Source organism: Esox lucius, chromosome 13 (assembly GCF_011004845.1).
Source record: "Esox lucius isolate fEsoLuc1 chromosome 13, fEsoLuc1.pri, whole genome shotgun sequence".
NCBI classification, from domain to species: Eukaryota; Metazoa; Chordata; class Actinopteri; order Esociformes; family Esocidae; genus Esox; species Esox lucius.
Genome location: NC_047581.1, coordinates 30,874,867 through 30,902,788, shown reverse-complemented (window position 1 = coordinate 30,902,788; position 27,922 = coordinate 30,874,867). Strand labels below are relative to the sequence as shown.

General features: G+C 46.1%; 1 protein-coding gene across 2 annotated transcripts; it reads right to left on the bottom strand.

Moving 5' to 3' along the window:
* Nucleotides 1-180: 180 nt before the first annotated feature.
* Nucleotides 181-27,649, bottom strand: gak (cyclin G associated kinase). 2 transcript variants are annotated; one of them, XM_010889459.4, is made up of 29 exons: nt 27,290-27,649; nt 23,239-23,300; nt 22,905-22,964; nt 22,021-22,135; nt 21,159-21,301; nt 18,489-18,614; nt 17,212-17,301; nt 16,442-16,577; nt 14,993-15,105; nt 13,227-13,302; nt 11,516-11,636; nt 9,562-9,567; nt 8,799-8,848; nt 8,174-8,322; nt 6,896-7,018; nt 6,572-6,705; nt 6,160-6,354; nt 5,777-5,894; nt 4,936-5,015; nt 4,408-4,601; nt 3,934-4,095; nt 3,163-3,642; nt 2,919-3,068; nt 2,679-2,825; nt 2,508-2,594; nt 2,145-2,399; nt 1,886-2,037; nt 1,362-1,538; nt 181-1,056 (listed from the first exon to the last, which is right to left on the bottom strand). In XM_010889459.4, the coding sequence occupies exons 1-29, from the start codon at nt 27,429-27,431 to the stop codon at nt 955-957; spliced, it is 3,945 nt and encodes a 1,314-aa protein (XP_010887761.2). In that variant the 5' UTR covers nt 27,432-27,649; the 3' UTR covers nt 181-954. The 2 variants fall into 2 exon arrangements, with proteins under 2 accessions (XP_010887761.2, XP_010887763.2); XM_010889461.4 differs by lacking the exon at nt 9,562-9,567.
* Between the last annotated feature and the right edge of the window lie 273 nt (nt 27,650-27,922).

Genomic DNA, 27,922 nt, shown 5'->3' with positions numbered 1-27,922 from the left:
CACGCAGTGTTCAGATTGGCTGCTCAGTGTCTACCTATATTCTTAAGAACTACATCATTGCGAAAAAATAATTACACTAGCTTGAAGACTATCACTGACAAAGGAAAAAAAATGAGCAAAATAATTCGCACAATTCCACACGGCAAAAAGCGACCAGATGAAATATACTCTGTTTTTCTCTTTTTTTTTTCTTCATTTTTCTCCTCTACATTGCCAGGGGTAGAGTTATGAGCAAGCAGCCTCTTTTTGCCATCTGCAGAGCAAGGCGCTAATGGTGGAGGACTTATTGGAGGAGGGACAAGTCTGTTAGTGGGAAAAGGACTCTGGAAAACTATCAAGAAGCAACCACAGCAGGAACTTGGTCTGTCGGCAGAGGACGGCGCCGGATGGTTTTTCCATCAGTCCAAGGAGGGTAGTAGTGGAACAGAGTAGGAACAGTGTCAACAGTGTAAGGTCCTCCCTCGAGTACACACTCATTCCCCACATTTCAGAGCGGATGGAACCTGCTTGGGGAGCATGTCCGCTATTGGCAGTCTTCATCGGTCACCTTCACGCATGCCCCTATTTCGACCCAATTTGTTGTGGTTGAGTGTTTTAATGGATGAATTCGGGCACGGACACTCATGCTACACCAAGTATCATAATTCGCAAAAAGACAAGGGTTTCCGACGAAACGTGCTTGAAACGTTGTCCGTTTGTGAACGAAGGTATGAGAAAGACCTTGAGAATAATGTACAGATTCTAAATCCTTTATATCAAATTATATCTACCCTGCGTCCCACTAAAGGATGTCTCTTTCATCACACTGCACAAATGATGGGCGATGATGTTGAACCGCAGGTGAAAAATAGAGGAGGGCGCCTGCCTCTTTCAGCGATGGAAAGGGAAGGGCAGCGCTCCTCTCTGACATTGGGGGGGGAACCCTGAGGACCCAATATGGGCCGCATCCAGGTCTTAGAAGAGAGCTTTGCAGCCTTGGTTCTCAAACTCTGACCAGGCGTCGTTAAGCTCCATAAAGATTAGTGTCGCGTAATCTTCGTAGGGCTTTCCGGCGGCCTGCGAGGAAAGAGATTTCACTTCGGTTAACATTCATTGTCTGAGGACCTGACATGGATTACTAGGCTACACAGGAATTTATACCCAGGGTCTGATTCTAGCCGTGCAGAGCCCCCAGGCCGTAAAGGGCATTTAATATGGAAACAAATCATTACTCTCAAGTCAGTAAAAACAGTTGCTCAAAAAGACGGAATCTTTCATAAAACCGCACATCGCTGCAACGGAGCTAATCTATCGGTTCCCTGAGTGGATTCATGAACACCTGGGTCCTCCGTCTCAGATGAAGGTCACGTGGGACGTGTTACCTTATCAGGATGCACCACCAGGGCAGCCTTCCTGTAGTACTTCTTGACCTGGTCTGGCGTGACTAGGTCTGCTATGTTGACAGGCTTCCATCGCGTCTCTCCCTCCCACAGGACTGTATGGAGCGTAGACAGGAGTGACCGGATGTTCCGCTCCTTCCCCTCGATCCAGTCCAGGATCTGTCGGGAAGAAGAACCAGGATCACCAACTGAAATCCTTTGGAACAGCCCCCCCCCCCCCCCCCCCCCCCCACCATTGCAAACTAGCAAAATGTTTTGCAATCAAATATTTTTGGAATTAAAAGCAAGAGCCCATAACTGAATACACCCCGGGACTACATTCATATTTTTGTACTTTGTGTTCTACCCAGACTGACTTGCAGTAGTGAATGGGAAAATTTTCATTCAGTGCCAACCGAGCAGCACAACAGTAAAATGGATTTTCCATTGGAAAATCTCAGAGCTCTGGATTTGGAATAATCTGCGTCCGAGAAGGAAGCCCCTGGAAGGCGGTATTCTGGTGGTACCTGCAGTTTGAGGGGATCCATGTCCTTCGAGAGCTCCTGCTTCCTCATCTCGGCAATGGTCCTGGGTCCCCTTTTGTCAGAGAGCTTGGAGGCGAAACCTTGAGTGGAGAGCAGGTCTTCAAAGTCGTCCTCTTTGACTTTGGGCTTCGGCCCTGGGATGCAGACACAAAGAGAAGATCCAAAATGAGGCAAGGAACTGAAAGAGGCGGTACTGGGAGTGACCAATTGGGGATGCTCAGTAAGCCCAGGGGGGTCTTACCAAATCCCGGGGCCCTGACACCCCTCTCCTCTCGGCCGCCGATCACGCTGAAGCTAAGGTTGTAGTTAGGTTTGGTTGGCTGTGGGGAGGGCTTGGGCGGCTGAGCTTTGGGGGTGGTGGAGGTGGAGCTCATCCAAGGCCTGCTCTGGCCGGTGGCGGGCCGTCCTGACTGCTGCCATGGCTGCCCGGAGCTCTTTGTGGAGGCCCCACTCTTAGGGTTGAAGCCTGGACTGGAGAAACCACCACTGGAAGAGCCTAGGGGAAAAAAACAAGCATGTTTATGATGAGGTTAAGATGACCGTGGACTGTAAGCCCATTGTCTAACCGTAGCACGCTACCAGGATACACCTGGGTTTTGTTTACCTGGCAGAGTGGGGCCCAATTGTCCCAAGTCTCCAAACGGGTCAAAGCTCTGAGACTTGGCCTTGGAGAAGGAAGACCCAGCGGGCGCTGTAGGAGACCCGTACAGTGTTCAGCTGTGACAGTTGTAACTTCTGGAATGGTAGATACACAGGCTCATTGCATGCTACATACCGACGAAAGCTGGTTTATTGGAGGAGGACGAAGAGGTTGTGGTGGTGGCGGCCACGCCCCCTGCAGATCCCCAGCTGTCCCAACCTCCCAGCAGGTCTGGTTGACTGGCGGACGACGTCATCTTACTGGGATTGCTGGTCAGGTTATCTGTCCGGAGAGAGTCAGAAATGGCAAATGAGAGTCAGAAAGCTGGACATGGAAGTAGTAGTTTTACCATTGTATGCTGTTCTGTTCGCTCACTGAGGTTGAAGAGGCTTGAGTTGGAGGCAGACGGAAGGTTAGTGGTGCTGCCGGAGCCAAGCAGGTCTCCAAAGAGGTCCGGTCCAGAATGACTGGACGAAGCCCCAAGGCCAGAGCCCATCCCAAAAGGATCAAACAGGTCATTCATTGCTGTGGACATAGACCGTGAGAGACTCACATTAGCAGGTATCATCTGTGGCTGTATAAAAACTCTACAAAACACGGACATCGTCAAGATTCTTACGCTTGCGCGCATCCGAGTTGGGCGCTGCAGCCGGGTCGGTGTGGGTGGTACTGAAGAAGAGGTCCTCGTGGGGCCCCCCGTTCCCAATCAGGTCATTGGAGCTGCCCTGTCGAGCGCTGCCGCTGGGCCCCGGGGAAAACAGGTCGCTGAGAAGGTCGCTGTTGCTGGACGAGGCCTTCATGCCGCCTGCCGACGACTTCACTGAGGCCTGCGGCAGGGCAGCAGAGGCAGGGCTGGGGTCAGAGTTTAGCCCCAGCAGGTCCGCAGTGTCGTCGGGACCCGGTGGCTCCCGGGGTGGGTCTGCCGCCGGGAACCCAGCGCTGAAAAGGGGATCGCCACTGGGCTCCCTGGAGATGCCCTCGCCGGCTGCCCCAGAGTAAGAGTATGACTCCTCGTCCAGTGACGTTTCGCTGAGCTCATCCTGGTCCTCCATGGTCCCGCCCACGCTGTCGGACACGTCCGCTCCGTGACCACTCCCATCTATATGACAAAAGGCTTGTCAACCAAATGGCAGCGGTTTACAAAAGAGGTGATTTTCATTCTTTCCCTTCAAGAGGGTACAGAATAATAACCAGGAAGAACAGACACAAAACATTGACTGCAGAGGCAGTTTCCAAGTATTCTGGTTCTTTCAAACCAAAGTAATTGAGAAGGTCACAACAGGGTGCATCCCGTTCATACCACTCATCCCCTTCATACCACTCATCCCCTTCATACCACTCATCCCCTTCATACCACTCATCCCCTTCATATAGTTCATAACATTTATACCGTTCCAATCCAGAGTCTGGAAGAAGTTTGCGTTGGTATCAGTGCTCTGGGGAGAGTCTCCTTCCATGGTCGAGCCCTCCGGAGTCTGTTCCAACTGAGGCGACTCAGCATCGTAGAGCGAGCCGGAGAAGGAGCCCGGTTGCCGGGGAAGTTCTGGTTTGCCTACAGGACAGGAATTGGTGGGAGAGGAACAGAACATGAGTGGAGTCAAAACTCCCCTTCTCAATCCTTTCGCAGCCTTACAACGAAAATATTCACTGCACACGAAAGCATATTTTTCCAGGTAGGTATGACTAGGAAGGCATTCCTATTTTCAACAACGACCTGGGAGCAACAGCCTAGCTCAGGAACAGATCTGTGGCTTTGGATTAGAACCAGCAAACCTTTTGTTTACTGGCCCGGCACTCATGACCACTCCGGTGTGAGGCGTGAACGTTGGGGTCTGGAAACGTGAAATATAACCGCGGAACCTACCGAACTTGCTGAGGATCTCCTGCTGCTCATCGCGACTGGAGAAAAGGATCTTGGGGTTGAGGCCTTTGGTGGCAAAGTTTTCCCAGGGTGTAGTCACCTTGCTGGGTCTGTCGCGAGGCTCCACCTCAATGTCTAGGTTGACCTGGAAGAGGTCCGGGTATTTCTCCTGAATATCAGTGGCATCCAGGTCGTACCTGATGGAGAATCCCAACGGACAATGAAACAATGTCTGGTCAGGTTGTAGGTAATTCTTCATAACTGCACTTATACACAACACTTAATGGATTTGAAAAGGAACAGAGATCTATAGAATCATAATGATGCCCCCTTTAGTCTTGCTTGCACCAACGCTTTCTGAAGCTGGTCAGTGAAGCAGAATGCAGAACTAGTCAACTACAGGCCGATAGGCTTTATTAACTAGGTCACATAATGTAACAGCCACCAGTTATTGTAGTTTCCTCGAATACTGTCAAACAAGCACGGCGTGAGGGGCGGGGCTTAGTTTCTACAGCTGGTGGTGTTACCTACTTTGCAAACTTGACTGTGGTGGCATTCCGGGGCACGAATCCTGTGTGAAACTGGATTTGGAACATCTTCATTGAGGCCATCTGGCCATCCGAGAGACACACACAATAAAAACATCCAATCAATCACTCACTCACACTTTATTGATAACATTAGCGACAACATATGCCTTTCAATACGCTTGACAAATGGTGTTGAACATAGCAGCTAATCATATCATATACCAGAGAAATCTGACGCTTAACACAGCAGTTTAGGAGGGAGCACACAACCACTGGTCAACGTAACATCTACAATTACACAATCTTAAAGAAAACAAGGCCACAACCATACAGTAGTTACGGTGGGAGAGGCTGCGGTTTGGAATACACTATTGGTCAGCAATGAGTGGCGTTAATGGAACTACAATGAGTGGCGTTAATGGAACTACAATGAGTGGCGTTAATGGAACTACAATGAGTGGCGTTAATGGAACTACAATGAGTGGCGTTAATGGAACTACAATGAGTGGCGTTAATGGAACTACAATGAGTGGCGTTAATGGAACTACAATGAGTGGCGTTAATGGAACTACAATGAGTGGCGTTAATGGAACTACAATGAGTGGCGTTAATGGAACTACAATGAGTGGCGTTAATGGAACTACAATGAGTGGCGTTAATGGAACTACAATGAGTGGCGTTAATGGAACTACAATGAGTGGCGTTAATGGAACTACAATGAGTGGCGTTAATGGAACTACAAGGCGTGTTCCCAGGACTGTAACCACATCTGAGCAAATCACAGACATCTTAAACGGACTGAACACCAACGAGGGGTGCGTCCTGGTCGCTGCGACCCCTACCTTGGCCTGCAGGCGCCCTCCCAGGGTGGAGCGGGCGTGGTAGATGACCACCAGCACGTCCCCCTGCACCGTCACGTTCAGCGGAATCTCAGCCCGTCCGTCCTCCAGCTTAAAGTCACTGTGTGGAGAGAAGCGTCTGTGACACACTGCCCGCCCGGGTCAGGAGAGGGACCCCAACACACGAAATAAAGCACCATTTGGGACGCATTGTTAAGATGAGTCGTGAAGGCTACCATGTGGTTCAGCAATGAATCCACAAAGGGGAAAACGTTTATTTCATGTCAAAACAAGTCAACTACACAGGTTGCAGGGGGCCCTTTGGGACATTGCAGGGGGCCCTTTGGGACGTAAGGATAATCAAATTCCTTTGTGCTCGGACCGACCTCATCTTGTCGTAGTCTCCGGAGGTGGTGGCGACGCGCTCCTCCCCCACATACACCTCACAAAACGGCCGACAGCCGCTCCGCTGCTTGTTGAAGAGGGGCACGGGCGTCATGGCAATGGACCGGATGAGGATGGGCTTGCTGTGCGGAATGATGGGCTCGTCCGCCATCATGTCGCACATGTACTCGATGTACCTGCAGAATTAGCCAATCAAAAGTCAGCAAATCCGGACGTCAACTAAAAACTGTACGGATGTCGGGGGAAGGTTTAACAGTTCGGAGGGAACATACCGATCTGGGATCAGGTGTCACCTCTCCACGCAATCACAATGATGAGAAAGGCCAAAGAAATGTTTTATCCCGGATCAGTGTTACTCGGACGGGGTTTGAGAAAGGGCCCGGGAGCACCTACCTCTTGTGTGAGGGGGCGATCCCCGGGGGACACCGCTTCATGCTGAACATGTAGACGGCAGCTTCGGCTGTGGTGAAGAGCCGGCAGAAGCACAGGAAGGAGCACACAGCCACGGCCGACGCCGCACGCCCGTCCTACAACGCAGAGTTCAGAGGTCAACAGAGCAGACCAACTGCATGGTTTTGGATTATTCCCCAGTTAAATGAGCACCGTAGTTACGACAGTAAAACAAGGAAAATCCCGCTAAGTGACATTTGGCCAGTTCTCACTTTGACAATGTGCTATAACCCTAAACTCAACTTGGGGTTTAGGTTAGGTGCTCACCAGGCAGTGTACTATAGCGATGTTCCTCGGGTCCTGTTTCAGCCACAGGTGCATATTCTTGCAGATGCTGTAGAGGCTCCTGAGGTTTGGGGCCCGGCGAGCCTGCCAGCCACACTCTGACACCTAAACGGGGACCAGGATCGTTTCAGACAGCAGAGAGGAAGCAGTTACTGTTTGCTCTGTGTTTCTTATATACCTGTTGTTTTAAGGTAATACAGACAAGTGAACATGTACACTAATCACAACATGGTGAATCGCCTAAACAAACAGGGGTGCTGAAACCAGTGCCCTAATGGAAATTCTCTCTTAGCTCCCCGATACCATTACCTGACAGTAGGGAAATCTTATGCTATTCTGTCAGGAGGCGAGCTGTCTTACCCTGTTCTGTCAGGAGGTGAGCGGTCTTACCCTGTTCTGTCAGGAGGCGAGCCGTCTTAACCTGTTCTGTCAGGAGGTGAGCCGTCTTACCCCGTTCTGTCAGGAGGCGAGCCGTCTTACCCTGTTCTGTCAGGAGGTGAGCCGTCTTACCCCGTTCTGTCAGGAGGCGAGCCGTCTTACCCCGTTCTGTCAGGAGGCGAGCCGTCTTACCCTGTTCTGTCAGGAGGCGAGCCGTCTTACCCTGTTCTGTCAGGAGGTGAGCCGTCTTACCCTGTTCTGTCAGGAGGCGAGCCGTCTTACCCTGTTCTGTCAGGAGGTGAGCCGTCTTACCCTGTTCTGTCAGGAGGTGAGCCGTCTTACCCTGTTCTGTCAGGAGGTGAGCGGTCTTACCCTATTCTGTCAGGAGGTGAGCGGTCTTACCCTATTCTGTCAGGAGGTGAGCGGTCTTACCCTATTCTGTCAGGAGGTGAGCGGTCTTACCCTATTCTGTCAGGAGGTGAGCGGTCTTACCCTATTCTGTCAGGAGGTGAGCGGTCTTACCCTATTCTGTCAGGAGGTGAGCGGTCTTACCCTATTCTGTCAGGAGGTGAGCGGTCTTACCCTATTCTGTCAGGAGGTGAGCGGTCTTACCCTATTCTGTCAGGAGGTGAGCGGTCTTACCCTATTCTGTCAGGAGGTGAGCGGTCTTACCCTATTCTGTCAGGAGGTGAGCGGTCTTACCCCGTTCTGTCAGGAGGTGAGCGGTCTTACCCTGTTCTGTCAGGAGGTGCGCGGTCTTACCCTGTTCTGTCAGGAGGCGAGCGGTCTTACCCTATTCTGTCAGGAGGTGAGCGGTCTTACCCTGTTCTGTCAGGAGGCGAGCGGTCTTACCCTGTTCTGTCAGGAGGTGAGCGGTCTTACCCTGTTGTGGAAGCGGGAAGGTCTGTAAGAGCGCTTGGTGAGGTTGTAGACAGCATAGTGACCCGCATGACGTCCATCCAAAAACAGACGCACGTCCTCGATGTTGTTCTTAATGGCAGACTCCACTCCCTCAGCCGGGAAGGACATGACTGGACACATACAAAACAAATGTTTTACTCATCATTTACATGTGCTTCTTATGCACTGTATATTCTTTAGTTGGCAGTATGCAATCCTATTAAACAGTAAAAATTATATCCTCAAATAAGACTCAAGTAAGACAACTGGTTACGGACGCCACACTGTGCCTAAGACCCGACCAGGGCAAGCTTTTAATGTTGCCATTTTTTTCAGGGCCTTGAAGATGTTTAACTAAGATTGCTATACCATTATCACAAGTCTGTCCATTTTGCATTAGCTTGCGTTGCTTTTCAAGATACGTAATCAGTTAAGCAGCTAATCAAGTGTGTTTGGGTCAAGCATTATTTGGATTCACTGAAACTAGGCCTGAACGTTGACTACCCTGGTGCCGGGTGTGTTAATGCTATCATGTGCTGTCGGCTCGTTGTCATGCCAAAGCAGACAGAAGAGAGGTCGGGGGCCTTGCAGGCGTGACGATGCATACCTGCTACCCTGGAGGTGACGTAGGAGATGTCCAGGTCCCCTTTGGCATAGCTGGGACCAACACAACAAATACAAAGGGCACAATTCAGTTAAACCGTAGCCAACAAAGGACACTTGTTCCCTGAAAATTTGGAACAAAGGCTTGTAACATGTAACAGGACAATGCGGTCGTCAGATTTCTGAAGGTCATTCAGTGATTGCGTCTGGAAAAACCCTTCTTCCGGAACCATTTCAACTTTTCAACTGATTCACTAATTTCCTTCCTAAATCTAAGAGAGCTGCTGAACCATTACAGAACAGAAGAAATGTCTTATTTTGAGACACAACCACCTACTTGGTTCATTGTAGTACCGTTTCACAGCACACATTCGATAAAACATCACGTCAAAGTTTTATCTCACCATCATCCCTCAGTGGAATGCTACAGATATGCAAAAGAGATTAAAACAGAAATCTACCGCCTACATTTGGGCAAACTAAGAGCTACTGTGGTGGGGATTAGAGGACAGAACAGGTCTAGAAGGGATACAGACAGGAATGATGCAGAAAGGTGGGATTTTAGTAGGCAGTGGAGGAATCCAAACCTTGCTCCAACTCAACATTTGTGTGGTGCTGTTAACCTGGGATTATGGACAGACCACTATGAAGCTCCATTAGCTGGACTATGCAAACACACGCACGCACGCATGCATGCACGCACGCATGCATGCGCGCACAGAGGACATGAGGTGGGCCAAACCGGGCGTGTGGTGCCCCATATTTACCTGGGGCTACAGGACGGAGAATGGAGTTGTGATGGAAGGGCAAGAGAACACAGCACAGAACAAAACAAAACGGCAACGTCAATAAACACATGAATCAAATAGGAAGGATGGGATGGGGCTGGAATTCAGACTGAAGAGAGAATGAAGTTTAAGGCTGAGTGTGTGTGTGTGTGTGTGTGTGTGTGTGAGCATGGTTTGTATGGGCAGCGATACAGTGTGTGACAATGCAGAATAACTAGAGAGTTATATAAAACTCCTGAGAAGGACGAGCTGACCAGTCAGTGCATTATACAGTGGGTATAGAAAAGAATCCCCCGCCTCTAAAATAATCACATTTTGTTGCTTTGCAGCCTGAAATGAAAACGGACAAAAACTATTTTGGTTTTATTCGGCTGTATTTACAACTTATAACATCCATGTGGAAGATATAATACCAACTTGTCAGAATTTTTTTTTATTACAAAAATGAGTTGTAAACCCAACCAGGTGTAGTTAATCACCTTCTCAATAGCACACAAAGCCAATTGACTTTCAACTGTGATCAGCTGTGGTCATTTTGATTAGCTCAGCATGAAACAAGCTTTTCCTGAAGCATTTCAGTCCTTGATAGTGCAAATGAAGAAAACAATCAACTATGGGTGGCAAGGCATTGTCAAAAGATCTCCGGGATAAAGTTGTGGACAGGCACAAGCCAGGAGATGGATACAAAAAAAATGCAAAGGCTTTATCAGTGCCTAGAAGCACAGTTAATTATTTTATTAAGAAGTGGAAGGTATTTGGTACAACACAGACCCTCCCTGGGTCAGGAAGTCGCTCCAAACTGGATGAAAGAGCCAGGAGGAAACTGGTCAGAGAGATTACCAAGAGGCCTACAGCAACTCTGAAGCAGTTGCAGGAATTCATGACAAAGATTGGTCATTGTGAGCATGTGACAACAACATCACAAATTCTCCACAAATGTGACTTGTATGGGAGGGTTGCAAGAAAAAAGCCACTCCTCAAGAAAGGTCACACGCAGTCACATGCACCTTGAAGATTCTAAGGCCACATGGAAAAAGGTGCTATGGTCAGATGAGACTAAAATTGAATTATTTGGCCTCAACGCCAAACAATATGTCTGGCGAAAATCCAATACAGCTCACCATCCAAATAACACCATTCCTACAGTAAAGCATGGAGGTGGTAATATCATGTTATGGGGTTGATTCTCTGCAGCAGGGACTAGAGCACTTGTCAGGATAGAAGGAAAAATGCATGGGGCAAAATACTGTCAAATTCTTGAGGAAAATCTGCTGTTCTCTGCCAGAAAGTTGTCAATGGGAAGAATATTTACATTCCAACATGACAATGACCCAAAGCACACAGCAAAACTGACCACACAGTGGTTGAAGGAGAAAAGGGTGAATGTCCTTGCATGGTAACAAAATGTGATTATTTTAAAGGGGAGTGATTCTTTTCTATACCCACTGTAGAAGGACGAGCCTACCAATCAGCGCTCTACAGAAAGACCAGCTGACCAATCAGCGTTCTTTAAATGGACCAGCTGGCCAATCAGCGTTCTATAAAAGAATCAGCTGGCCAATCAGCATTCTATAAAAGGACCAGCTGGCCAATCAGTGTTTTATAGAAGGACCAGCTGGGGAATCAGCGTGCTATAAAAGGGGCGAGCTGGCCAATCAGCGTGCTATAAAAGGGCGAGCTGGCCAATCAGCGTGCTATAAAAGGGCGAGCTGGCCAATCAGTATTATATAAAAGGACCAGCTGGCCAATCAGCGTTCTACCAAGGGAAAAGCTATTGTATTGTTTTCCAGTTCAATGTATACCTGAGAAGAACATCCCTCCGACACCTCCCTCCATCCATAACTCCCTCTCTCCCTAACTTCCAATATTCCATCACTCCCTCCCTCAATCACTCCAAAACCTCCATTCATCCATCCATCCATCCCTCTCTCACCTGGCCACAGACTGGATGACTTTAGAAGAAGTGTCTTTGATGTTGGTCAAAAACCGTTCTGTTCCCCCTTTCAGGATGTCGAGGAAGCCCCCTCCCTGGTCCGGGTCTCCGCTGTCCACCCCTGAGATCCACAGGAAGCAGACACATTAAGTGATTCCACAAGACCTGCATTGGGTGTAACCTAATGATGTACAGAAAAGATTTTCCTCCATATGATTTCATCCATAACATGCAGTCATTTTCTGAGCTATTCAATAATAGGTCTCTCGGCAAAAGACAGGGTTTGCACAATACGAACTAACATATTCGTTGTGAAAGGGTTTCTGAGGTGAAACATTTTCGCTGGGATGTGCACTAATGAATACACCTGGGGATGGGATGAGGGTATTAAGCATCTCTCCAGGGAGTTTCAAGTCAGGATTCAGCAGATGGTTGATTGTTGAAAGAGCAATCCTCTTAACAGCTGAAGACATGGCACCAAACAAAGAGTAGCGTGTGTGTGTCGTGTGTGTCAATATGGCTATATGCAGGCATTCATTCATGAGTGCTCATCCTGAAAAGTTGCATCAGCCATTTTTTTGAGAATGGAACTTTCCATAAAATTTGTGACTTCATAAATAAGTGATTCGGAAGCTGAGTTCAACCCGCCGGACCTCCCCCACCCACCAGGACCTCCCCCACCTGCCGGAACTGCCCCACCCGCCAGGACGTCCCCCACCCGCCATGGACGTCCCCCACCCGCCGGAACTGCCCCACCCGCCAGGACGTTCCCCACCCGCCAGGATGTCCCCCACCCGCCAGGATGTGCCCCACCCGCCAGGATGTCCCCCACCCGCCAGGATGTGCCCCACCCGCCGGAACTGCCCCACCCGCCGGAACTCCCCCACCATTAGAAGAACAGCGCTACTTGTTGTGGTGGGCTGTGAGAGTGGCCCTCTGGCCTTCCGATAAACTGTGTCTAATGGGAGATTGTGTGGATGAGGGGGAAGGTCGATAGAGGGGCAGAGGAAAGACGGAGTGGCCTAACCAGATTACCAGCAAGCGTGACACACTGAGCTTCTCACCAGTTGTCACCACCATCAGCTCTCAGGCGACAATCAGTGATGATTAGCGTCCCAGGGCACGAGTGGGCACAGGGCTACAGACGAAGCGGCTGGCTTGCGGTTACGAAAAGCCCCAACATCCACTTCCCCGTGGAGCCATTCCCAGTAGACCTCTCAACTGTGGCAACTTCCCTACTTTCTTAATCTAATAGCCACAATCTAAAAGAGACACTATACGTGTGTGTGTGTGTGTGTGTGTCTGTGATTGAGTGAGAGCGAGAGAGAGCGTGAAATAGATGAAGAAAGACAAAAGGACTAACTGCATTGTAGGCCAAATCTTTAAAAGGAAACTAGATGAGCAACATTTCACAAAGACTGACCCAGGCAAAACACAGTCTTCTTTTTATACAAAGTAGTACAACCACATTAGGGGAAACAGGGTTTAACTATTCTAGGCTTCTCAGGAAAGGCTTGTTGACAGAGAGGAATGGGTCAACAGGACAAGTACAACAATACACACAATTCCAATCACTGTCATTGTCACAGACAGACAGACGGGGCCACAGACAGACAGACGGGGCCACAGACAGACAGACGGGGCCACAGACAGACAGACAGGCAGGCAGGCGGGCGGCGGGCTGGGACACAAACACAGTAGTTGGGCTGACCTGCATTCTGGATGTTCTGGATCTGGGCTGGGAGATGGGCTCCGTTGTTGCCAAAGCCTCCGTTCTGCTCCAACAACTGCAGAGATTCATATCCATCATAAGCAGGCTTCAAACAATAATACGGGTTCAACAGACTCATGGGGTCATCGAGTAGCAAAACTGACAGACGAAAACGAGGTACAACAAGCCTCAAGTCAAGGCAGCCTGAGGGCAGAGGTCAGTGACGTCCGTACAGCATTTCCTCCGACCACAGAGTAGGTCTCTAGGTGTACTGGAGGAGGCCAAACCCTCACTGGCATCGCCAGTACTTCTTTCCTGTGTGAGTAAGCGCCTTAAACCACAGAGAATCCCGCACTTAACCCAGATCATCCCAGCATAAATCTGCTTTCAGAGACAGCAAAGTAGTAAAGTGTACCTAGTACCACCTCTACTACTACTACCACAAACTCTCCTACTACGTCTACAACTACTACCACCACTAACACTACTACTATGACTATTTCTACCACTATCACCACCACTAACACTACTACTATGACTATTTCTACCACTATCACCACCACTAACACTACTACTATGACTATTTCTACCACTATCACCACCACTAACACTACTACTATGACTATTTCTACCACTATCACCACCACTAACACTACTACTATGACTATTTCTACCACTATCACCACCACTAACACTACTACTATGACTATTTCTACCACTATCACCACCACTAACACTACTACTATGACTATTTCTACCACTATCACCACCACTAAAACCACTACCACAACATTTGTTCGGGGTTCCTACATTTTTGTAAATAACATTCTATCACCATGTAGTATTAATTCTACTAACACTTTTCTACGAACAAAATTCTACCAACACTTCCACCATCACCACTAATATTAAACACAACAACTACTGAAACACACCACCACTAATTTTAAATACTACTACTACTACTACTACTACTACTGCAAAACATAACTACTACCACTAAAACCACTAACACTAATGACAAACACCACTTAAATTAAAATATCAGAACTACAGAATACTACTACTATGAAAATACACCACTAAAATGAATATAAAAAAAACTACTAAAACAAATATGAAATACTAACACCAACAACAAGTCTCCCTAGGGCTTTGACAATAAGTAGCCCTGCCCTGATTACCTCGAAACATAGGACAGCCAATAGCACAAATCCAGGTCAACAATCCAAACCTTCCCCCGACAGGATACCATATGACAGTAAACAATCCCATGTTGCACCGCTCCAACATATTAAGACACACAGCGGGCTATGTTAAAGCGTGTGCTCTCTTCTAGTTCCAATGATTCACCCTCCCCTCCATCAATGTGTTTTCTTTCTCTGTCATGTGTTGTCTCTGGCCATTAGGCCATGAAGACGGACTCAGGCCTGGGATGAGACACTCCTTTGTGGCGGATGGAGGTGGGTGGCGAGTGGTTTACTGGAAGAATGGAGGAGGGCAGGCATACTCTCAGTAGCTCTTCACATACTTGATGGCACAACTGGAGAATTGTCTCCCTTTCTAGCCTGTGAACCCACTTGTTTTCCATAAAAGTGTCGGGAGAAAGAGATAGAGCTACAGTCCCGCATCCAACCCTGTCACTGAAATTGCGGCACTCAGGCCACAGAACCAGCAATGTTCACCGGCGTCAGTAAAATAGTTGAGAGTGTGATTGTCTTGTGAGAAAAACACACAGTGCCGACCATAATTATGTCAGTCGTCACCTCTGTGATGGGCGATTTTGGGTTGACGTTCCGCGCGGCAGCGATCTCCTGCAGCTGGTTGACCAGCTCTGTGATCGACAGCCTTTCCTCTGGGTTGATCTTCAGCATGGATCCTGAGTGGGTTCAAAAGCAAAGGGTTTCAAGTGTCAGTTGGAGAGTAACGTCATAGAGAGAAAAACAAGAAACCAGGCAAGCCTAGTTCAGCCGGCCCACAATAAAAAGCATTGGTGGTCGTTGCCCTCCTGAGATTCGAACCCGGGTCGGCCACGTGAAAGGTGGTGTCTTTAACCGCTATGCCACCAAGGTATACGTTCGCCGGGTGTCGGTATAGCCTATTGACATTATATAATTTTGTCACGCATTTACATTATGTCATGTTTGAATATTTCGTAAGACACCATTAACCATTGTGTTAAACTGAGTAACGTTTCTTATTAAGTTTTCCTCCACCACAAAAAGCATCTATGAACTTTATGGCTTTTGCCACTGGCTGTTTTAACAGCTTATTAGCCATTCGTGAATGACATTGATACAATATCTATCAGTATAGGTGACGATAGTGAGGGCCATTCGAGGCTTCATTACCATTCTTCTAGCAGCAGGATATTATGTTAGCTGCGCTAACTCAGATTTTCTTTTTCAAAATAAAAGCCATCATTGAGATATATAAGGTAATATAGTTAATAATCTAGTCTGTAAATGTTATGCTTATTGTCCATTCCAATGTTATTCTTTTTCAAAGACTAGATTGTTACCTATATTGCCTTATACATTTCAATGATGCCTTTTATTGTGATAAAGAAAATGTGAGTGCTGCCAGCATAATGTCCTGCTGCTAGGTGACGATAACGGACTTTTTCGTCAAGTGAAAAGACGTGAGAATTGTGTAGCCAGCGAAGTGTTTGTCAATCCTGAACAAATCCTAATATCCACCAGAACAGTTTTATTTTAGGCTTCCAATTACATAGCTACAGAAGGTTGTAGTTAGCAAAGCTTTTGTCTGTCCTGAACACATCCTGAGGCATAATGTTTTATCAGTGACAGGAGGCGAATACAGGACCAGTTGCTATGTGGTCCGTGTCTCTAATCACTACGCTATTTAACAAGGGGTAGTCAGTCAGTCAGTCAGTCAGTAAGAAACATTTGCTCGTCTAGGCTGGCTCCGCTGACGCGGTCCGGCAATAAAACTCTTGTGAGAGTCAAAATGATGTTTACAGGGTTGCTTTGTTATCAGGTTACTTTAATTAACTAGTGGACAAAACCAGAACCTAGACACACTACTGGGCACAAGGATTTAACATTCTTAAAACATCAAAAAATCTTAACTATTCATTTTTGCCTTTCATTTCCTAAGACAAACACCGGTTTAAGAGCTTTGTTCTGATGTCTGTGTGGATGTTGGTGCGTAAAGTGCTGTCGCTTTTAGACGCCGTCCAGCCTGGTACTTACTGATGAGCTCATGGTAGACTGTGTACTTGACGTCATTCTGGGGGATGGCGTATTTCCCGTTAACTATCTGCAACTTGGCGCCCTCTTCAAAGGGGTGTTGCTTGAAGCACAACAGGTAGAGGATACACCCTAACGCCTGGTAACACACATACACACACAGATTAAACGGCCTCTCACAAGATAATTCTCTGGGGGGCAGATTTGTATAAACAAACTAAATGGTGAGAATCTCTCCAAACCCTTGAACACTGGGTGCTTTTCAAACGATATTGACATTTCCTTCAACATTTTCAAATGTCTTGCCAGTGCCTCAGTTGGGCTTTTAGGGGTGGAAACTTATTCTGTAGGCACCATACATTCCTGAAACTTAAGCCCTGCTAGTTTGAATGTCCACGGTGGTATGTTACATTGACATGAGACCCATTAGGACTGGCCAATCAGTGAGAACAGGACTCTAAAACAGGTGATTTATCAGGGTAACCTACAGAACCGACTTAAATTACATCTGGCTCCCTAATTTACATACAGCTTAGGTGGACTTCGTGGCAATTAACTGCAGGTGAATCCCCAGCGTAGAAACAACCCCATACTGGTCCAAAATACGATAAAACAGATTGACTCACATGGCGTTTAAAATAAATGTTACAACAAATTCTGTAAGAGGCCCAAAATATCATTTAAAACTCTTTTTCTCCCCAATTTAAACTTTACTTACAAAACAACTCTGAAATAAATGAGGCAAAGTGAATTTGCTGTGAGACAAGTCTTACCCAGATGTCCTGTTTCTCATTAATGGGAAAGTTGGAGTACAGGTCAATCATCTCAGGGGTCCTGTATGCCGGCGTGGTGTTCCTGGTGATCTGGGGACAGTGGATGGAGCGAAGTGAAACGGTAGTTTAGTACAGAGAAACGGCAGGACTTCCCCATTACAGTCAATGATTCCATCACAGGGCGACTGGCAGACATTTTGAGTGCCAATCAAACACGGTTTGTCAGAGGTTTCATGTCCTCTGCAGAACACGTCCTCTAATTCATTTGGAAGTGTGGACAGCGTATGGAAACTCACGGCCCAAAATGTTAGAATACTGCCGTGGTTTGGAACAGGTTTTGGACTATGACAGAATCTTGTCCATTGCACAGTCCCTGCCACGTCCCATTCCAGGGTCATGTTATGGGCCTTCAACAGTCAGACCCTGTAGACCTGGAGGTCTGTCAACCTGCGGCAGGCGCAATTCACTGACATGCATTTCATTAATTTGGTTGAAATGTGGACGAGGGGAAAGCTCCTAATCTGGCACGAGCACTAGTCAGGTGCCGGGCGTTGATCCAGTTTCTTTGGCCTGGTCCAGATACTAAAAAGCAGCTTAAATACACAGGAAAGAAAAAGTCGTGATGCTTTTTCTGTACATTTCCATCTCACTCCAGTGACCGTCTGCGTAAATGTGTCAACATGTTGAGTTGACGGCGGCTGCATAGGCTGTTCTGTCGAGCAACTGTGTTAGCGTGAATCTCTCTGTGGGCGTCCCCAGCATTCTGACCACAGCCAATGCCGTTGCCATCTACAATATACTGGGAAGACACACAATGGTCCCAAACTGGAGATCTGAATGACAGTTGGACGGTCCTACAATTGGGGTTTACTGACCCTACTACACGCAAAAGGATTGTTTGGAAAGCACCAATAACAGTGGTCTCTGTATTGAACGGATCGCTACAAGTGGATGCCCTAGTGCAACACTAACTCAGAAACAAAAAACCTGCCAGCCCCTACATCTTCCAGGAAATGGTGCGGTTAATAACTTCCCCGATTTACAAGAAAATCCTAAGCATGAATAATTAGCCTCCTGTTCATGCTAGCTTCCTGTAGACCCCCATTACACTGGGGATGGCAGTAGACTGGCGTCACAGGGATTGCTCTGATTTAATGATGTTCTGATTCTAATTCCAATGATGACATGAGGGCCGACTATCACTGGCTAATTATTTTAAGAGGGGCTAAGTGGTCAGACACAGGGTAAGCAACCCCCCCAACCCCCGAATAAATCACCTCATCCTCCACCATCGACCTCTTCTGAGCAGACCAGCTGTAGTCAGGATAGTGGGCTAAAGTGGTTGAACTGCCAAAGTCGCACAGCTTGATGGTGCCCTGGTTACTGATCAGCAGGTTTTCAATCTGGAGGTGACAGGCAAAAGGGAGGTTTATCATCATAGCATGTAGATTAGAAATGCAGAGTGTGTAGATTATGGGGACATTCGTTCATTGATTCCATGCATTTTCTGTTGCAGCCATACCTACCTAAGACAAGGTTAATGTTTGGAGTCCTGCATCGGGTTGGTTGCCCAATACATCACGCACCAGGTGAAATAAAAACATCATTGAAACCAGCGGGTCGGCTCACAGTTTATCACGATTATTTAATGAGTCGGAAACATTTTATATAAATACAAAACATTATCGATGTTAGAGGTGAGATGGATAAACTGCTACAACACATTGGCGAAATGGAGTGCAAACTCCCCCCCCCCCCAAGAATATCATCTGTTGCTAAGTAGCCTAACTGGCAACGCTACTTTTCAGGCGACCTTCCTAGCTCATGTGAAAACATGTACAACTACAATGGGAGACATTACTGGGGGTCTAAGGACACTGAAGTGATGATTGATCATGGATGGACAGCCTACAGCTAGTGGAAACAGGTAGTTAGGCTTGTCTCATATTTGACTGCATGAACGTTCAAGCTAGCTGTACATAGCTAGCGTTAAGATAAATGGTTCAAAGAAGCAGACACCCAAATCAAATAATGCAGGAGACTGAAGTTAAGAATTAGAGATTATGTAATGATTATTTAATTATGTTATAGATTATATTTAAAATAGATGAGAGTATTTTCTACTTTAAACATAATTTGAGATTTGGCAATTATTTCACATACATTGTCACACAGATCCAAAAGCCGTGGCCCGACCACTGACAGACCTGCACAAATACAATATCCAAGACCCGATCCAAGGCCACAAGGGCCAACTAAACAACGTAGTATTTGGGGAACAGTAGTTGCACATACCCATGAATACCATAACATTATACGCCTAAATGTTAAAATCGAGTCAACTATTCCTTTAAGCATTTCTCAACCCATTCAGAGATTCATAGTTGTCTGGGTTTGGCCATTTTCTCAGCTGCGCTACCAACAGGGCCGGCCTTAGGCATAAGCAACACAGGGACGGTCGCTTAGGGTCCCCAACCTCTAGGGGGCCCCAGTCCACTAGTGAGCCCTAGACAAACGGGGTAGAGGGGTCCCGATATCGTTGTTCCAGTCAACTCGGAGGCCTTCATCAGCAGATAGACAACACACACAGGGCATGTTTACATTATGGGAGACGGAATAAAGTCCCGGGTAGATCCTTTGGTAAAATCATTTCCAAAGCATTTGAATTTACACCGGCCGTGTTCCACAAAGGATTGTGACCGTCAATAAGGCCTGTCACAATTAAAACATTTTAGTTGATTGCTAATTGTCGCACAAATAATTGCGATTAACAATTGAATTGTTTATATTGCAAATTGCATACCACTATTATAGTGTAAGCCTAATAATACTGTAGGCCTAAAAACACATCCTGACATGGATCCGGAGATGGTTTTTGAAATCTGTGGGGTTTGTGCTTGTGAGCGACACCTTTCGGGTACAGATCAGGCACTTCGCCTCCTCAAAATGTTGTGTTCGGCTTTGGAACTACCACTATCAATGTTGTTAATGGCTGCTCTGTTCACAAAATGCAACCACAAAGCAATGAAAATTACATTTTCCTGCGCATCGTGACGTTTCACCCCTGCTGCAAATATTATAGCCTAGTTATTTTAAATGGCCTTCCTCGCGTAGCAAAACCTATTTCAACGCTGAGTTAATTAATTCATTTAAAAGTGTACAAGGACAATTTGTTTTATTTCACAAATGTTAATATACAATGGGACAACATATTTATATCCATACATTTTAATGCGCATTATCAAATAAATAAATATGGACTAAAATGACAAATGTCAACTTACAATATAAGTAATGCTTGAGTGTTTTTTTTCTTTTGTCAATCAGAGTTGATGCAACAAATAAGCGACTGCAACGTGTTTGTCTAGCAAATGATAATGTTGCGAAATTGCATAACAGTGCATTAGTGCAAAACAAATTTAAACAAGGTTTAAACATATTGAAATTAAGAAACAAATACGTTTCAGTGAATGATCTGCGCCTGTAACTTGCCAAAGAGCTGTCAAACGCTCTTCTGTGCCCATACACTCGAGCTCTATCAAATACCAGGCACATGTGATCTGCAAGTTTACAGAAAATAATAGAACGCTTCGACTCTTATTCAATACGTCTCAGAAAATTTAACGTAATGTAAATAAGCCCAGTCTGGTAGTGGTGGTGTGGGGGGGGTCTCGGTGTGCAACAGACCAGAGTTTCCCCACTCCAGTCCTTGACTGACTCCAACAGCACATGTAACAGTTTCATCCCCAGACAGATAAAACACCCAATTCAAGTTACAGAGGACTTGATAGGTGGTCATCGGAGTTAGGAGCCACGCACAGAGACAGGACACTAGATCAGAACATTGGGATTGTGGGAAGGGAATCGGGGGTTGATTCTGATATTAGGATTGTTTTGTGTGTGTGTGTGTCCCCGAGGAGCCAGAGAGGGGGAGATGGACTGCTCACCTTCAGGTCACGGTGGATGATGGGAGGCTTCTGCTTGTGCATGTGCTGCACGGCGCGACACGTCTGGTAGAAGATCTTCAGCACCGTGTCACATGACATGGGTCCCTTCAGCTCCACCCGCTTGAGAAAATCCACCAGCTGACCTGAGGGAGCCGAGCAGGCAAAGAGACATTTCTACAATGACTGGAAACGTCTCCGCTCGTTACGGGAAAGCAGCATATCTGCTTTCGTACGATGGAACTGTTTTAGTCTAAATTTGGATAAATATGTTCATGGGCCAACAGCCCTGCAGGAGTAGGCAAATGAACTCCCCTCTACTGAATTCAAGCCAAAATGTTTGCCCACAACTGTTACAGCACATACATGTATTAGCACGATAACATCAGACATATTCACAGAAGTATAAAATGAACAGCAGGCATACATACTGAAAGGCATCAGACGCTAATGTTACATCTAGACTTCGCACAAGAGAACTTAGGCTGGTGCTAAATGCAAGTAAAACTAAGAAAATTATATCCCCTAAGACCCAAAATCAACATATGGATGATCTCAAAATTACTACTCTTGACGATTCTGTTCAGGAACATATACCTAACTACAAACACCGGGGGATTTAGGTACATGACATGAGTCTTAGCTTGACTGCCCTGTAAAAAGTTTAAATAACAAAGACAAAAGTCACACCACAAGAAGGCCCAGCACATGGAGTATACAGGCGGTTTTAACTTTACACAGGTATCAGTTTAGCACATCTTTAATGAGAAGACAAACCGTCATTGCTGAACAGCGTCTAATACCTATCGTTACAGCTATTCGATGAAAGACGACAGCAAATCGCTAAAGTGGAGCGAGGAGGCACCTTTGCAGAGTTCTGTGAGGATGAGGAACTCGGCCTGGCCTGTTTCCGACTCCTCCTTGGCGATGGAAGCAGCAGAGCTGAACTGGACCACGTTGGGGTGACCGGAGAGCTTTTTCTGGGGGAACACTCGGGTCAAGGAAACTGCCCAGGGTTCATTGTCACCACACTTAGTGACTGGGAGGGACAGAGGTGAAAGGTCACAGACACAGGTGGAGCCAAATTGTCCTCACCCTAGTGCACACGTACTACTGCAGCAGGGTGGGTTTGAATCCAGCGTTAAAATACCCAACTAAAGGATGATCAGGTTTTGACATTCAGTGAGCGCAGGATACTTTAAAGGCATCATGATCAGGTTAAGACAATCAGTGAGCGCAGGATACTGTGAAGGCATCATTATCAGGTTTTGACATTCAGTGAGCGCAGGTTACTGTGAAGGCATCATGATCAGGTTTTGACATTCAGTGAGAGCAGGTTACTATGAAGGCATCATGATCAGGTTTTGACATTCAGTGAGCACAGGATACTGTGAAGGCATCATGATCAGGTTTTGACATTCAGTGAGCGCAGGATACTGTCAAGGCATAATGATCAGGTTTTGACATTCAGTGAGTGCAGGTTCCTGTGAAGGCATCATGATCAGGTTTTGACATTCAGTGAGCGCAGGATACTGTGAAGGCATCATGATCAGGTTTTGACATTCAGTGAGCACAGGATACTGTGAAGGCATCATGATCAGGTTTTGACATTCAGTGAGCGCAGGATACTGTGACGGCATCATGATCAGGTTTTGACATTCAGTGAGCGCAGAAAACTGTGAAGGCATCATGATCAGGTTGACATTAAGTGAGCACAGGTTACTGTGAAGGCACCAGTAAAAAGGATACCATGAAGCAGACCTCCTGGATTATTTCCTTGTTCTTCTCCTCCTCATGGGACAAGAGCCTCTGGAAATGCACAAACACACACACCAGTTACTTTAGAATTTAACACACACACCAGACATTTCATAATCCAGATGTAGCTAAATACAGGGCAACAGGGACAGAGGGTTGGGGCTCAGATATAAGTAGATGCTGAAGCACGTTGCAGAAAAAAAGGAGACATTTATCAAATCAGATTTAATTTACAGGCCCCCGATGGCCCAACTGAAGTCCAGTTGTGGATACATTAGGCTGTTAGCGCTGTTGAACCATGTATGTAAATGAAATCACTGCTTACCTTAAGAGCATAGTCCTTACTGGTGCCCATATCTTGTGCTTCATACACAAACGCAAATCCACCTGCAGTGGCACAGACAGAGACAGACCAATGGCCAGGATGAAAGAACCATTAACAGAACGGACCATGTTTGTGCGGGTCTAGAATGGTCACCCGACTCGGACTGGTCACCTAGCACAGAATAGATTGGGATGTTGGCAATGATGCCCTTTAGGTAATCTCCTTGAGTCCCATTAACTTATGGATACATATTTTTCACTGGAGACCAGTCTGGGGTAGTTTCACAAGCCAGTGTCAACAAGCTTGAGATCAGTGACAGCAAGTCTACAGGAACAACCAGACATCCTGTCACAAGGCAAAAGCTAATAAGTACTTTTTCTAACGCCAGAAAGCTTCCATTTAAAAATATTAGCAGAGGAATACATTTTGTTTTAATGAGCAAATCTTCTGCTAGGGAATTTGAAGTTGATGCCAAAATCCCATATTATTTTGGGCTACTGAAGAATAAAGAGACAAACTCACTAATTTCCCACAGATGTCACTACAATGTCACTGAACAACATACATAAATACATAACTATCTCAAAGAATCAGAGGTAGGGCTATGGAACACTTCTCTGGAGACTACAACCATATTCCACCAAGCTTCTCACTATGCTACTGAATCATTCACATAGAAAGACAACAGACCAGCCTGAAGTAGTTCTCTTTTCCACAGTAGTTCCTGTGTGTCATATAAAATCTCATTGCATCATTAGTGAGTTGTTGGCCCACTACACTGTCTGCCCTAAGTAACATCCAAGTCAAAGGTTTGAGCCGGGACGTTTCAAGCCCAGTACCGGAGGAACAAAACACTTCAGATATTCGCTTTTAGCTGGTAGGTAACTGCATTCACCTGGTGTCCCTGTTCTGAATCAGTTTTTTATTAGAAACAAAGGCTGAAAAGCACAAGTGTTTCAGCCCCCCAGAAGTTAAAACTCCCTCTGGTGTCTGCTTACACAAGACCCCCGGTCAGCTTGGAAGTTTTATGGAGAAAATATCCACATTTGAATGCTTTTGTTCAGGCGTTTTCCCAGTTCCCATTCATCTAACACTTCATTTATGTGAATGCCAGCTGTTTCACTCCATTGCTACCATTCACACTGTACATGCCCTTCAAGACAATTAGGGTTTGCTATCATTCCTTAAAGTGCAAACAATGACCCCTGAAATAAGACACTGGGGTGTTCTCTGTGAAAACACTGCAGGCTGCTCCTCCGTGCTCTGTGCTGGACTAGAATGTGAAGGTGCCCTATTTTTAGCACAGTGTCATGAAATATCCACGACTGACTAGGTACATTGGTCCTTGTATCTCAGTAATCAAACAGCGCACGGCTCCAGCGGTGCCTCTCCGGCTTCCCGGCGTGTAGGTCATAGGGAGGGCAGACGCGTGTTTAGTGTGCTCACTTTTAGGACGACGCTGCAAAACCCATTTGCCGGCGCTGTGAAATGCATTCGCCTCGCCAACAACCCCAATTAAGTGTGCACGCAGGCAAACCTACCACAAGGAGGCACTAGAGCCCGATGAGGCGAGGCAAGGAAACCCCCCCCCCCCCCACCCTCACCCCCACCCCCCAGTGCTGACATCTCTCCCCTACCCCAAACACTACACTCCCAGCTTTAGATCTAGCAGATCTACAACACCGTACAGCAGAATGTTCCCGATTAAAAAGACATTGAACATAGTCCAGGGCTGGAGAGTGGAGACGCAGCTCAGTGGGCAGAGTTCAGTATAATGATGCGTTCAGAAACAAGAGAAGGTACTGGGAATTTACCACACCCTCCCTCCAATTGTTAATTACTAGTGGGAAACTCATCTATTATCCTCGTATTGGCATCTCCCACATACTGAACATTATCCACATTTTCTGAAGTTAAATATAAAAATATTCATTTTAAAAATACATATTTTGTATTCATATGCTTCTTGGGCTACAATTCGTTATAGTAGATAGTTGGATTTGTTATTTATTTCTGACAGAGCGTTTCTCAACGGGTTCAAAGACTGAAGAAGTTCAAATTGTCCAACTGGTATGCACGACTTCACAACTGGTATATGCCCACTTCCCCTTCTGGGAGGGGAAAGCGGGAGGGGGCGAGCTCAGTGAATGAGCTCAATGTTATGTTGAGCAGAGCAGTCGACCTGAACTGGGCCAGGGTATCCATGGTGACCAGTAAATCAACTACCAGGCCTTTCTTTCCACATGAATCAAAGGGCTCTTCTGATTTTGTTTCACCAGCTCAAGAGGACAGAAGACCCACAGAAAGTTGTACATGGTTAATCAAAACCTGTAAACATTTGTGTGTTGAAGTATTACAAGTCTAGCCAGATCAATTAAGGCCAGACAAGTATGCTATTGATGGTCTTACTGGCAGACATTAGGTGAGTGTTTACACACACCAACTAATCGCTGGTGGACAGACATGGTACCGCATGGAGGTCGTGATTCAACCACGCATATGATAATGTTTAGAATTACATTAGGTGGACAGGTCATCATTTCACATGTTAGCATCTTTGAGATTTTTGAACTCCTCTGACCTGTTAATAAAGAGAGGAGAGAAGCTCTTAATTCCGGGTCTATAAACAGAACATCTGACAACTCTAACCCAGAGCAACTTACACACATATTATACCTATATTTTTATTGTTATTATTTATTATTATTTCAATATTTTAATTTAAAAGATTGGTAAAAAATGTAGTGTCCAACTCAAGATAACTTTGGGGTAGAATGAGTAGAATTGATACTCAAAGAATCGACAACCCACAGCTTCGCTGCTCCGCACTCAAAACACTTTGGGGGTCTGCTGTATTTTGTGAAATCAAAACAAGCAGAATTCTAGCATTTGCATTCCGCCAAGAGCCATTCACAGGCTGTTTGTGGCAGTAACCTGACTAATTTTCAAAGGTAGGCTGTCAATATCAGTTGGTTCCTCTGATCAGAAGAGTTGTGTGTGTGAGGAGCAGATGTTGTCGGTGACGTCTGGTCAGGGGAGGCTGTGTTTAGCCTGAAGCCGGCAAGCCAGTTAGTAGAACACCACTTATCGCTCACAGGCATATTGGTCAGGCCTGCAACATAAAAGGGGTACAGCCACTATGTTGTGCCACACTGGGCTACTTTCGGGGTGGGGGGAGATTGGCCTCAGCCTTATAAGACATCTGTCCCTGATTAGAAGAGTCTCTCTATTTCACCATAGGAATCTTAAGCAACATCATCTTCCTGTGCCTTAAATGACCACAGTCCATTCTGTGTGACCACAGTCACAGTCCCACACTGGTTATATGTAAAAAGGAAGGTTAAGTAGTTCCTGTGTGAGTGATCTAAGTCTGGCCATACATGTGGGAACTTGTTGTCCCCAAAAAGAAAGTAAAACCTGAAAAATAGGTCCCCACAGTGTTTTTTGGATAGGCCCCACTAGGGAAAATGTGGCTTAATGGTTAGGTTAAGGGGGAAATGTACAATTAGGCATGGTGTTACTTTTGGAGTTACTTTTAGGTTTAGGCATCACCTGTTAAGTTTAGGGGTAGAACTAGGTTAAGTATAGGCATAAATGTTGGGATATCAAGATTAAGGTTAGGTTTATGGGATACAGAAGATGGATTAGGGTTACACATCAAGTCCCAACAAGGATAGAAAAGGGTGGCGTCTGAGGCAATAATATAAAACGAAATACTTTCTGTACCAATTATTAGGTACAGTACCGCTACATTAGCAGTAGTTATATTAACGTGTCATAACCGTTGACATGTCATGTCAATGGTAGACACCTGCTTTTCAAGCTATATTGGCAAGGATGCGATAGAACAGAATTGTAATATGTAGTTAGTTATCTACCTACGTTCATTGCTCTATAAAGGACGCCAAACAAGTGACGTTATAGGTATTGCAGTTTATTATACCAGCGAGCTAGCACGTAGATACAGTACAGTGGCTACTATGGCTAGATAACATTAGCCTGCCTAGTGTCACAATAATACACATGCCTTAACCAAAACCACATAACTTACCTTCAGCTATAACTCGTTTGATTCTCAGTTTCATGTCACCAAGCTCCACAATTTGCCCAACAAAATCATTTTGGTCCCGATTTGCGCCTCCGGAGCCGCCGGGCCCTGCCAGGAAATCAAGTGCCGACTGGAAGAGGGACATTTTGTCCTGCTTCCCCGGTGTCGCTCAGAGAGCACTATCCAGTTCTTACAGAGAGAATGTATCGTAAGCAAAATCCCTTAAACTCAATCAGTAATGTTTTGTAGTTATTTATGAACGTTGGTGTCAAGTTATTTGATTCCTTCGCTACACAAACATTCTTGTACTACTCATCCAGACTGGCCATCACTGCACTTCCGTGAGTTCGTGACGTTGCCCATGACGCCACGTTCTTCGTGTTTGGCAGGTGATCTACACAATAAATTGTCTGCTATGTTTCTTGACAACATATGTTGATGAAAATTGTGGCTTTTAGCTCACAATTATTTACTTGGCAGCAAGATCAAAGGGGTGTTTTTTACAATTATTTATACGTTTTACCCTGCAAGTCATTATCTAAAGATATTTTTTGTAAGAGGACATTGAGTCTAACTATCTTTTGCGATGTGTTTTCAGAAACAATCCTGTATTCATTTTGGAGTTGTCCGCATATA

Excerpts from the sequence above, each read along its gene's own strand:
- gak (XM_010889459.4), bottom strand. The coding sequence starts at position 27,431 with ATGTCCCTCTTCCAGTCGGCACTTGATTTCCTGGCAGGGCCCGGCGGC. Across the intron at positions 11,637-13,226 it reads CCAGAACATCCAGAATGCAG|GGGTGGACAGCGGAGACCCG; the intron begins GTCAGCCCAACT and ends TGTGGATCTCAG. Across the intron at positions 3,643-3,933 it reads CCAGACTCTGGATTGGAACG|ATGGGAGTGGTCACGGAGCG; the intron begins GTATAAATGTTA and ends TTTGTCATATAG.